The 12869-nt window shown below is 42.8% G+C and overlaps 1 protein-coding gene across 9 annotated transcripts in view; it reads left to right on the top strand.

Moving 5' to 3' along the window:
* ZNF496 (zinc finger protein 496) overlaps positions 1–12869 on the top strand; it is a 37302-nt gene that overhangs the window by 6666 nt on the left and 17767 nt on the right. For 4 of the 9 annotated variants that reach the window (XM_086707466.1, XM_086707472.1, XM_086707455.1 and 1 more), the window contains exons 5-6: positions 464–540; positions 1427–1489. In XM_086707466.1, coding sequence (XP_086563592.1) covers positions 464–540; positions 1427–1489 — 140 coding nt within the window. The remainder of the gene's footprint in view (positions 1–463; positions 541–1426; positions 1490–12869) is intronic. The other 5 variants (XM_086707478.1, XM_086707437.1, XM_025920227.2 and 2 more) reach the window with 2 other exon arrangements.

The raw sequence follows: 12869 nt of genomic DNA, 5'->3' as shown, positions 1-12869 counted from the left end.
CCTCTCTCTCTCTGCCAAAAATAAACATTAAAAAATTGTTTAAAAATTGGGGGCACTTGGGTGGCTCAGTTGGTCAGGCGTCCAACTTTGGCTCAGGTCATGATCTCATGGTTTGTGGGTTTGAGTCCCGCATTGGGCTCTGTGCTGACAGCTCAGAGCCTGGAGCCTGCTTCAGATTCTATATCTCCCTCTCTCTCTGTCCCTCTCCTGCTGACACTGTGCAACTCTCTCAAAAATAAATAAGCATTAAAAAAATTTTATTAAAAAACATCACATATTATATACAAAAAAGCTCCCTAGTGACCGAGCGCACATGACCCAGGCATTCCCCCCTGAAGCCTTCTCATTGGTGACATAAATTCTTGTGGTTCACAAGTGCTTTACCCCTTTGACGTCTTGCAGCCCTCCTCTTGCAGAGGAGAGGAGACCTGAGATTTATGAATCCACGTTTCCTCTCTTTCAGTTCTGCAAGAGCCTGCCCTTCTTCAGGAGGCAAGTCTGAGGGATACACAGCAGGTAACCGCCCTGCAGCTGCCCCCGGTGAGTGATGTGTGGACAGCCCTTGAAGAACCCCATCTCTGCCCGCCAGCTGTGATGGTGGGAGACAGATGTCCTTCCCCGTGTGTTAGGGTTTCCCCCTTGTGAAAAAAGGGAGACCTCTCTTTTCATACTTCACAGGGTACTGTCTTATGCAGTGATAACCACAGTGATTGTATTTAGGAAATGGAGGAAAAGCAGAGATCATGTCAGTGCTGTACGCAAGCGGGCATGTTGTTGGAGAGTTTCCTGGGCGTTTTTCCCTGTTGTGATTCTGCACAAGGCCATGCAAGGCTTCCCTTGTTGGGAGTCCCTGTGGGATGGAAAGCTGGTCCGATAGGGGGTCTCACGCACTTCCTTCCAGCCCCATTGCCTCTGGCCACAGTTTCTCATCACACCCCCTTTGTTTCTCTCTAATGATGTCTGCTGGCTGGCACGCGACTTGGGTATTACAGCCTGGTCTGGTTGCACGAGAAAGTGCATGACAAGAAGGTGTGGACCTTGTCTGGTTATTATTCCTTACAGATGGAGGGCCATCTGAAGGATGGTAGACACACAGTAATCACGTCCCAAGGTTGTTCTCGGCAATCCTAAGCACAATGCATCCTGCGTAACCTGAAGCCTGGGTACGTGGTACCGGGCACATGGGGTGGGGCGCCTCCTTTCCCCAAGAGCTGCATTCGTGGGCTCTGTTCACGTGTGTCAGCATCTCCCATGTAGTGTGGTGGCTGCTGAGCACAAGTGTGAGCCCAAGGAAGGAAAATTCAGGTTTCTTATTAAAGATTGAGACTTTTGGCCAGTATGACACACAGAGATGCTGTGACCTTAGTATCTAATGAGCCTTGGTATTCGTCTTTGAATTTCTCTGCGTTCCTGTACCCCAACCAAGGTATTCGTCTTTGAATTTCTCTGCGTTCCTGTAAAGGCCCCAGTAAACAGGAGACAGATTTTGGTAAGTCAGTGCTGTTTCATCACTCTGCTGAAGATCGTTTCTGCTCAGTGCAGTGAAAGTCTTCATCACGAAGGTTTTTGTTTCTCAGTCTTTCTAACATTTTTTTTAAGTTTATTTATTTTGAGAGAGAGAGAGAGAGAGAGAGAGTGAAGGAGGGAGTGGCAGAGTGAGAGAAAGAGAATCCCAAGCAGACTCTGTGCATGTGGCTTGAACTCACAATCTGTGAGATCATGACCTGAGTGGAAATTAAGAATCAGACACTTAACCGACTGAGCCCCCCCCAGGCGCCCCTTAGTTTCAATTGTAGTAAAATACATGTTACATAAAATTTACCATCTTAACTATTTTTATGTACTGTAGTGTTTTTAAGTGTTTAGTAATACACATATTCACACTGTCATGCAGCCCACCTCCAGAACTTTCTCATCTTTCCAAACTGAAACTCCTCACTGGTTCCAGGAATAGCTCCCCGTGTCCCCAGAGAGATGACCATTCTATTTTATGAACTCAGCTACCCTAACTAGCTTGCATAAGAATTACACCTTTGTGACTGGCTTGTTTCATGTAGTATAGGGACTTCAGGGTCCGTCCATACCGTATCCTGTGACAGGACTTCCTTTCTGAGGCTGGATAATATCCCATAGTGTGTGTATAATGCATGTTGTTTATTCATTTTTGGTGGACCCTTGGTTTGTGTCCAGCTGTCGTGAATAATGCTGCTGTGAACGTGGGTGCATGTAATGTTTACCTTTTTTCTTTGAGTAACTACCTTCGCATGCAGTTGTGAGAAATATCAGAGATCCCTTGTACTCTTTACGCTAAATGGTAATGTCTTGTGAAAACACAGCCCGAGGCTACAGCCAGCGCACTGGTGTTGATACACACATGATACAGAACATTTGTGTCACCACGACCATCCTTCCTGTTGCTTTTTATAGTGAAATCCATGGCTCCTTCACGCCGTCCTCTCGTTGGCCACACTAACCACAGATGTTGTCAACTTCACGAACGTTGTATAGACGGATCCCTGCCTTTGGGGGTTGACTGTTCAGTCGGCACGGTCTGAGGAACTGTTTATTTCTGAGTGGAATTCCATGGTCCAGATACACCACATTTTTTTGCCCATGCACTTGTTGAACAACCTCTGGGTTGTTTTCTAGTTTGGGCCATTCTGCCTAATGCTGTTGTAAATATTTGTAAGGTTTTTATGTGAGCGTCACTTTGTGTCTCTGGGGTAAATGCCCAGGTATATAGTCCCTGGGTTGTGTGCTAAGTGCGAATTTAGTTTTGTTTTCCGGAGGGACTCTATGCCATCCCATTCCCATGAGCAGTGTGTGAGTAATCTACATTCTTGCTGCCACTGTTTACTGTTTGCACTGTTTTTTTTTTTTTTTTAAGCTGTTCTGATGGGTGTGCTGTGATGTCTCATTATGGTTTACATTTTCATTCCATGAGGGCTAATAATGTTGGGCATCTTTTCCTGTGCGGATCTGGCCTCTGAATATCCTGTCATCTTCTATGGAATATTTCATCACGACTTTTGCTCATGTTCTAATGGGACCATTTGCATTTTTCTCTTACTTTGAGAGTTCCTTATATGTCCCAGATATTTGACCTTCGTTGGATATGTGTTTTGTAAATGTTTCCTCTCATTCTGGAGCTTGACTTTCCTTCCCTTTGACAGGGTCTTCCCACCCCCTCCCCCCTGCCCCCAACCAAGGTTTCATCCATTTTATTTTACTGTATTTAATTTTTATTTTATTTTTTTTATTAAAGTATAGTTGAAGCCCAAAAGTTTTTAATGTTCATTTACTCCAAATTGTCAGTTTTTCCTTTTAAGGATCATGCTTTTGGTGTAAAGTCTAAGAACTCTTTGCCTGGTCTTCAATCTCAAAAACTTCATCCTATATTTTTGCCTAAAAGTTATATAGTTAAACATTTTCCATTTTAAGTCTATGATTGGTTTAATCCATGATCTGTGATCCAGTTGGATTTGAGTCCATGATCTCTAGCTTATTTATTTATGTATGTATGTAAGTTTCTTTATTTTGAGAGAGAGAGAGAGAAAGCAGGGGAGGGGCAGAGAGAGAGAGAGAGGAAGAGAGAATCCCAAGCAGTTTCCACACTGTGGAGCCCAATGTGGTGCTCCATCTCACAAACCCACGAGATCATGACCTGAGCTGGACACTCAATCGCCTGAGCCATCCAGGCGCCCCCGTGATCTCTAACTTATAAATGAGGTGTGACACATTAGTTGTGGCTTATTTGTTTGTGCCAGTGGATGTCTGGTTCCAGCCCCATTTGTTGGAAAGGTTTTCGGGGCACCTGGGTAGCTCAGTGGGTTTAGGATCTCACTCTTGGCTCTGGCTCAGGTCATGATCTCACAGTTCGTGATATCGAGCCCTCCGTCAGGATCTGTGCTGTCAGCATGGAGCCTGCTTGGAATTCTGTCTCTCCCTCTCTCTCTCTGCCCTCCTCTGTGCTCTCTCAAAATAAGGAAGTAAACTTTTTTTTTTTTTTTAAAAAGGAAGATTTTCTTCCCTTCATTGAATTGCTTTTGCTCCTTCGTCAAACATCACTTGAGGGGCGCCTGGGTGGCTCAGTTGGTTGAGCGTCCGACTTTTGATTGTGGCTCAGGTCATGATCCCAGGGCCTGAGATCTATCCCCACATCCATGCTGGGTGTGGAGCCTGCTTAAGATTCTCTGTCTCTCTTTCCGCCCCAGCCCTTTCGTGCACACACTGACGCTTTCTCTCTCTGTAAAAAAAGCAAAAACTCTGTTGAGCATATTTCTATAGGTCTGTTCCTGGGTTCTTTACTCTGTTTCATTGACCTAGGTCTGTCTCTACTGATACCGCACAGCTTTGATTACTGCGGCTATTTTCTAAGTCTTGGAAGTGGCGGCCTTGATTCCTCCCATTGTATTGTTTTCAGAAATTACTTCAGCTGTTTTAGTCCCTTTGTAAAATTTCTTTGTAAATTTTAGAATAATCTTGTCCATGTCTACAAAGAGTCTTACAGAGATTTCGATAGGAATTTTGTTTAGCCTGTATATCCATTTGGGGAGCATTGACATTTTCACCCATCTGAGTCATTCTGTCTGTGAATGTGGGATGCCTCTCCATTTACTTATTTCTTTCTCTCTCTCTCTTTTTTTTTTTAAGATTTTTTTATTTTTATTTTTTTAAAGTAATCTCTGTAGCCAGTGTGGGACTAGAACTCACGACCTCGAGATCAAGAGGTGCACACTTCCCCAACTGAGCCAGTGGGCACCCCTCCATTTACTTACTTCTTTGATTTCTTTCATTAGTGCTGTGTGCTCCTTAGCTTGTAAGTAGCTGTGTACGTTTTGTTAAATTCATACCTAAGTACTTCACTTTTTGAGCAATTATAAATGATACTATTTTTTTTTTTTTAATTTTGATTTCTAGTATAAGACATGCAGTGGAAGGGAGCCTGAGTGGCTCAGACAGTTAAGTGTCTTGATTTTGGGTCAGGTCATGATCACAGGGTAATGAGTTCAAGCCCTGTATCAGGCTCGGCACTGACATTGTGGAGCCTGCTTGGGATTGTCTCTCCCTCTCTCTGCCACTCTCCCCTGCTCATGTGCACAGGCTTTCTCTGTCCCAAAATAAATAAATAAACTTAACAACAACAACAAAAAGAAATGCAGTTGGTTTTTTTGTATGTTGATTTTGTATTCTGTGACCTTGCTGGATTGACACATTGTTTAAGGAGAGATTTTTGTTGGTTTGTTTTTAAATAGAGTCCTCTAGATTTTCTATGTAAACCATCATGCTATCTGCAAATAAAAACTTTTATTTCTTTCCAATTATATGCCTTTATATCCTTTTCTTGCTTCATTCAGCTGGTGAGGACTCTGATCATGTTGTTGAAAAGCACTGATGAGAGCAGATGTCCTTGTTCCCAATCTTAGAGAGAAAGCATTCAGTCTTTCACCATTTGGTATGTTAGCTGAGGGATTTTTGTAAATTCTCTTTATCCACTTGAGAAACCTCCTCAATTCCTGTTTCTCTGGAGTTTTTATCATGGGTGGTTATTGAATTTTGTCCAATGTTACGTGTTTTTGTTTCCATTAATCACATGAATTTTCTTGCGACTCTTAATATTGTGGGTTATGTTTATTGATTTTTGAATATTGAACCGGCCTTGCCTCCCTGGAATAAACGTCTTCTTGCCATGGAATAAACGTCTTCTTCTGTTGATATATTACTGGATTTTATTTGCTCTTACAGTTGAGCATTGAACACATGAATTTGAACTGTTTGTCCACTTATACGAAGATTTTTTTTTGACAAATGCAGTACTTTACTGTAATGTATTTTCCTTGCAATTTTCTTAATAATGATCTCTTTTGTCACTTTATTGTAAGAATGCAGTGTATAATACATATAACATACAAAATATGGGTTAACTGTGTATATCATCGGTAAGTTTTCCTTATGGTAAAGAGCAGGTGATTAGTAATGTTTTGGGGAAGTCAAAAGGTATACATGGATTTTCTGTTGTAGTGGGGGAGGGTCGGTGCCCCTAATCCCTGACTTGTTCAAGAGTCACCTGCATTTTAAGAATTTCTGTATCTATACTCATGGGTGAGTATGGTGAATCAGGAAGTGTCCCCTTTTATTTTCTAAAAGAGATTGTTTAGAATTGGTTTTATTTATTTGTTTATTATTTTTTAAATGTTATTTTAGAGAGAAAGAGAGTGTGCATGAGGTGGTGAGGGACAGAGAGAGAGAATCCCAATCCGGGGGTCCATGCTCAGTGCAGAGCCCGACCTGGTGCTCAATCTCACGACCCTGGGGTTGTGACCTGAGCTGAAAACCAAGAGCCAGAAACTCAACCCTGGGCCACCCAGGCGCCCCTAGACTTGGTTTTGATTCTTCAACATTTGGTAGAATACGATAGTGGAACCATATGAATGGGAGATTTTGTCGGGGTGGGGGGGAAGTGGTATTTTAATTATAGAGCCAACTTCCTTAATGGTTACAGAGCTGTTCATGTGATCTGATGGTGGTTGAGTTTTGGTAGTACGCGCTTCTCAAGCAGTTGGCTCATTTCATTGAAGTTGTCAAATGTATTGCATGTAGACTTTCTTGTGGTGTTCCTTTATCGTTTTGGTATGGGCATGGTCTGTGCTATTCCGGTTTCATTTCTGATACTGGAAATTTGTGTTTTTTCTCTCTCTCTCTTTTTTTTGTCTGTGTAAGTCTTGTTAGAGGTTTTCACTTTCACTGACCTTTTCAAAGAACTAGTTCATTGTTTCATTGGTTTTTCTTTGTTATTTTCCTGTTTTCAGTTTCGTTGATTTCTGCTCTCATCTTGACTGTTTTCTTCTTCCTACATGCTTTGGGTTTATTTTACTGTTTGCCTTCTAGGTTCGTGAGGTGGGAGCTTCAATTATTGATTTGAGACTTTCCCTCAAATGTAAGCATTTTTTTTTTAATTTACATCCAAGTTAGCATACAGTGCAATAATGATTTCAGGAGTCAAATCCAATGATTCATCCCCTGTGTATAACACCCAGTGCTCATCCCAGCAAGTGTCTTCCTTAATGCCCCTTGCCCATTTAGCCCATCTCCCCTCCCACAAGCCCTCCAGTAACCCTGTTTGTTCTCCATATTTAAGAGTCTCTTATGTTGTGTCCCCCTCCCTGTTTTTATATTATTTTTGCTTCCCTTCCCTTATGTTCATCTGTTTTGTATCTTAAAATCCTCATATGAGTGAAGTCATATGATATTTGTCTTTCTCTGACTGACTAATTCCACTTAGCATAATACCCTCTAGTTCCATCCATGTAGTTGCAAATGCCAAGATTTCATTCTTTTTAATTGCCAAGTAATACTCCATTGTGTGTGTGTGCACATGTGTGTATACATACCATGTCTTTATCCATTCATCCATCAATGGACATTTGGGCGCTTTCCATGCTTTGCCTTTGTTAATATATGTAAGCATTTTTTAATATAAGCATTTTAGTGCTGTAGATATCCCTCTGAGAACCACTTTGGCCATATCCCACAAGTTACAGTATGATGTGGTTTTACCTTCATTTATTTCAGTGTATTTTTTAATTTCTCTTGAGCCTTCTTTGACCCAAGGATTATTTTAAAATGTGGTATTTCATTTCCAAAGGCTTGAAGGTTTTCCCTTTATTTTCTTTTATAGATTTCTGGTTTGGTTCCATTATGATCCAAGAATATACTCTGTATTTCTTTCAAATTTGTTGGGAGTTTCTCCTCTCCCTCCAGGATTTTGATGACCCAGTGTATGGTCTGTCTTGGTATAGTCCTGTGCACACGTAAAAACAGGATATATATTCTGCTAGTGTTGGGTGAAGTGTTTTATAGAAGTTGATCAGAACCTCTTGTTTGGTGGTGCTATCAAGTTACTTTCTTCTTATTTTCTGTCAGTTGAGAGCGGGATATGGAAGTCAATAGTAATTGATTTGTCTGTTTTCCTTTGAGTTCTGTCAGTTTTTGCCTTGTATATTTTTCAGCTTTGTTGTTTGGTACATACACATTTAGGATTGCTATGCCTTCATGGACTACCCTTTTATTATATAATGTCTCTAGTAATTTTCTTTGCTCTATCTCATTTGGTATTAATATACCTACTCTTGTTCCTTTTGATTAATGGTTGTGTAATGTATACTTTCCATCTTTTTACTTCCAACCTGCCAAATCATCATGTTTGAGGTGAGTTTCTTTTAGATAGCATATAGTTAGGGGCACCTGGGTGGCTCAGTCGGTTAAGCGTCTGACTCTTGGTTTCAGCTCATGGTCACGATAGCATGGTTCATGAGATCGAGCCCCACGTGGGGTTCTGCGCTCACTTGAGAGCCTGCTTTGGGTCTTCTGTCTCCCCCTTTCTGGGCCTCTCCCACTTGTGCGCTCGCTCTCTCTCTCTCTCTCTCTCTCTCTCCCCCCCCTAAAAAATAAATAAACATAAAAAAATTTAGATAGCCTATATTTGGGTCAGGTTTTTTGTTTTTTATTAATTTTAAATATATATTTTAAATTTTTTAAAGTTTACTTTATTATTTATTTGGGGAGATAAAGCACTGGTGGGGGAGGGGCAGAGTGGGAAGGAGAGAGCGAATCCCAGGCAGGCTCCATGCTGTCAGCACAGAGCCCAACTCAGGGCTCCATCTCACAAATCATGACCTGAGCCAATACCAAGAGTTAGACGCTTAATGTTTAACTGAGTGAGCCACCCAGGTGCCCCAGATCAGGTTTTTTAATCCCCTCTGCCAATCGCTGTGTTTTAAGTGATGAATTTAGGGGCACCTGACTGGGTCAGTTGGTAGAGCATCAGTTCTTGATCTCAGGGTCGTGAGTTCAAACCCCATGTGTGGTATAGAGTTTACTTTAAAAAAAAAATGTCTTATTTAGACCATTTATATTTTTTTAATTTTTTTTTTAATTTACATCCAAATTAGCATATGGTGCAACAGTGATTTCAGGAGTAGATTCCTTAGTGCCCCTTACCCATTTAGCCCATCCCCCCTCCCCCAACCCCTCCAGTAACCCTCTATTTGTTCTCCATATTTATGAGTCTCTTATGTTTTGTCCCCCTCCCTGTTTTTATATTATTTTTGCTTCCCTTCCTTTATGTTCATCTGTTTTGTCTCTTAAAGTCCTCATATGAGTGAAGTCATATATTTGTCTTTCTCTGACTAATTTCACTTAGCATAATGCTCTCCAGTTGCATCCACGTAGTTACAAATGATAAGATTTCATTCTTTTTGATTGCCGAGTAATACTCCATTGTGTGTGTGTGTGTGTGTGTGTGTGTGTGTGTGTGTGTGTGTGTGTGTATCTTTATCATCTTCTTTATTCATTCATCCATTGATGGACATTTGGACTCTTTCCATACTTTGGCTATTGTTGATAGTGCTGCTATAAACATGGGGGTGTACATGTCCCTTAGAAACAACACACTGTATCCCATGGATAAATGCCTAGTAGTGCAATTGCTGGGTCGTAGAGTAGTTCTATTTTTATTTTTGGGGGGGAACCTCTATACTGTTTTCCAGAGTGGCTGCACCAGTTTGCATTCCCATAGACCACTTATATTTTAATGTAATTATTGACATGCCTTTTTTCCCATTTGTTCTGTTTTTCGTTTCTCTTTTTTTTTTTTCTTGCTTTGCTCTGGGTTACCTGAACATTCTGTAGCTTTCCATCTTGACTTACCTAGTGTGTTGTCAAGCATATGTCTTTATATTGTTAAAATATTCAGTGACACTTGTTACAGATGATAAGGCAGACTTTATTCAGGACCACATGGGGAACATGGCAGGGATCGTGCAGTGGAGAGAGCTGGGGCTCACCTCCAGATACAGCAACGGCAAGTGGGAGTTTACAGCCAGGGAGCATGGGGTAGGGAGGTCTATGGACAAAACATTACTAGGAGGAAACGTCAGGGATAAGATAGGGTTCCAGCTAAACTGACCTAACAGGATTCTCACCAAAGGCAGGCCACAGACATCAGACTTTACCAGGGGTGATGGACAATAAGGAACCTAATCAGGTATCAAGGGTTGGGGTTCTGGTTAAACTGACTTATCAGCGTTCTTACTAAACATGCGTTTTGTTTTATATTATGCAATTTTAAAAAGTTTTTAAAGGAATTTTTATTTTTTTTAATATGTATTTATTTTGAGAGAGAGAGCACGCGTGTGCGTGAGCTCAGGAGGGACAGAAAGGGAGGGAGACAGAGACTCCCAAGCAGGATCCGTGCCACCAGTGCAGAGCCCAACATGGGGCTCGAACTCATGAACCATGACTGCGCTGAAATTGAAGAGTCGGACACTCAACCGACTGAACCACCCAGGTGTCCAAAAATGTGTGTTTTATAAGGAGGTGCCTTATAGGAGGGCCACAGATGGCCCCAGGAGAAGATTCGGGAGCCTGACTAAAGTTTGGTCAATCAAAGAATCTTTCATGCAGCTTTTTTAGTGATTGCTGTGGGTATTAAATTATGTATGTATGTATGTATGTATGTATGTATCTATCTATCTATATATATATATATATATATATCTGTGTGCATATAGATGTATACAGATGTATATGTATTGATTTTATTGATTCAAACCAGAAATCAATATATCCATATCCAGATATACCTCTATATTATACATATAGATACATAGATATTTATCTTATCACAGCCCTTAACATCCCTTCATCCCCCCCCCACCTTTTGTATTAAAAGTGATTAGGGGTTGCCTGGGTGGCTCAGTTGATTGGGTGTCTTGAGTCTTGATTTTGGCTCAGGTCATGATCTCAGAGTCATGGGGTTGAGTCCCATGTCGGGCTCTGTGCTGAGTGAGCATAGAGCCTGCTTGAGATTCTCCCCCATTTGTGCTCTCTCTCCAAAATAAAAAAATAAAGTTTCTTTTTAAAAAAGGTGATTTAACTAGTTCCTCTAGATACTTTTTTTTTTGGACAGAAAGAGAAAGAGTGTGCACACGAGCAGGGGAGGAGCAGAGAGAGAGATACACACACAGAATCCGAAGCAGGTTCCAGGCTCTGAGCTATCACTATAGAGCCTGACATGGGGCTTGAACTGATGAACCGTAATATCATGACCTGAGCCAAAGTCAGGTGCTCAACCGACTGAGCCCCCAAGTGCGCCTCCCAAGATACATTTAGAACTACATCAGACTGTCAGTTATTTTTTTTTTTTAATTTTTTTTTTCAACGTTTTTTATTTATTTTTGGGACAGAGAGAGAGACAGAGCATGAACGGGGGAGGGGCAGAGAGAGAGGGAGACACAGAATCGGAAACAGGCTCCAGGCTCCGAGCCATCAGCCCAGAGCCCGACGCGGGGCTCGAACTCACGGACCGCGAGATCGTGACCTGGCTGAAGTCGGACGCTCAACCGACTGCGCCACCAGGCGCCCCAGACTGTCAGTTATTGAGAAAACTTAAATGGAGAAGGAAAGCCTAGTGCATCTCCTATTTTTGCTTACCATTTTCTTCCTTTTGGTTCCTTCTGTGGCTTCCTTTCCACTTAGATAATTTCCTTCAGCCTTTCCTACAGGGTGAGTCTGCTGGTCAAGATGGACTTGGTTGTGATCCATCTGAGAATGCCTGGATCCCTCCATTCCTGCAGGTGTTTTCTCCCGACATGGGCCCCACGCTGCCCCAATTCCTGTCAGTACTTGAAGCATATGGCCCCCCTCTGCCTGCCCTCCGTGGTTTCTCATCAGAGACGAGGATTTTCTTCCCTCATGTGGGGAAGCTGTCATTTTCCTCTAGCCACTTTTCAGATTCTGTTTTTGGAAGTTTAATTAGGATGTGTTTTGGTGTGGATTTCCTTGGATTACCTGTTTGGGGTTGGCTCTGCTTCCTGAATGAGCTGGTCTAACATCTTTTTCCAGGGAAGGGAATTATTGAGGCCTGGTTTCTTGGAGGCGTTTTTCGGCACTACGCTGTGCGCCCGTCTGGGACATGTTCTTGCAGTCCCACAGGCACCGGAGACTTAGAGCATCTCTGCCACAGTTGGCTTTTCCTGTCTTCACAGGTTGACAGACTGTCCTGTGCCCTTCATTCTGCTGTTGAGCTCATCCCTGAGCTCTCAGGTTCTCGGTTCTTGTATTTCCATTTACTTGCTCTTTATATCTTCCGTTTTCACTCACTTTGAGATCGTTCTGGTTCTTGGTGTTGCCAGTGATTTTCTTTCTTTCTTTCTTCCTTTCTTCTTTTCTTTCTTTTTTAATGTTTATTTAGTTTTGAGACTGAGAGAGAGAGAGAGAGAGAGAGAGAGCACGGGGACGAGGAGGGGCAGAGAGAGAGGCAGACACAGAATCCGCAGCAGGCTCCAGGCTCTGAGCTGTCAGTGCAGAGCTCTATGTGGGACTCGAACTCAGGAGCCTTGAGATCATGACCTGAGCTAAAGTCAGATGCTTAACCAACTGAGCCACCCAGGTGCCCCTGACTTTCTATGTTATGTTATGACACTCTGGGTCCCCTTGAAACCTGTTCAGGTGGGTTTTCACTCTGACCCCTGCTTGAGAAGAAGACCCCTCAGGGTGGGCTGTCCTGTCCTGTTCCTGCCAGGGAGGGAAGGAGTCCAGCCCCCTCCTCAGTCTCCATGGGCACCAGGGAGGGGGGCTCCTGACTGGTGCAGAGCTCCAACTGACCACGTGGTCTCCCTAGATGACCACAGGTGTGGGGGCGGGCGGGGAGGGGTGAACTGTTCCAGCCAGCAGGACAGGAGCCCTGGCTCCCGCTCAGCCCTCTCGGAGGCCACTACACCCAGCAGTGGGGTGTCAGGATGCCTGGCATCAGCCTCATGAGGGTGTTCGTTTTCTGCCACAGGAGCAGGCTGGGGGCTGTGGTGTTT

Source organism: Puma concolor, chromosome A1 (genome assembly GCF_028749965.1).
Source record: "Puma concolor isolate L17-30 chromosome A1, mPumCon1.1.hap2, whole genome shotgun sequence".
Classification (NCBI taxonomy): Eukaryota; Metazoa; Chordata; class Mammalia; order Carnivora; family Felidae; genus Puma; species Puma concolor.
The sequence above is the reverse complement of the archived record's forward strand: the minus strand, read 5'-3'. Positions and strand labels throughout refer to the sequence as shown.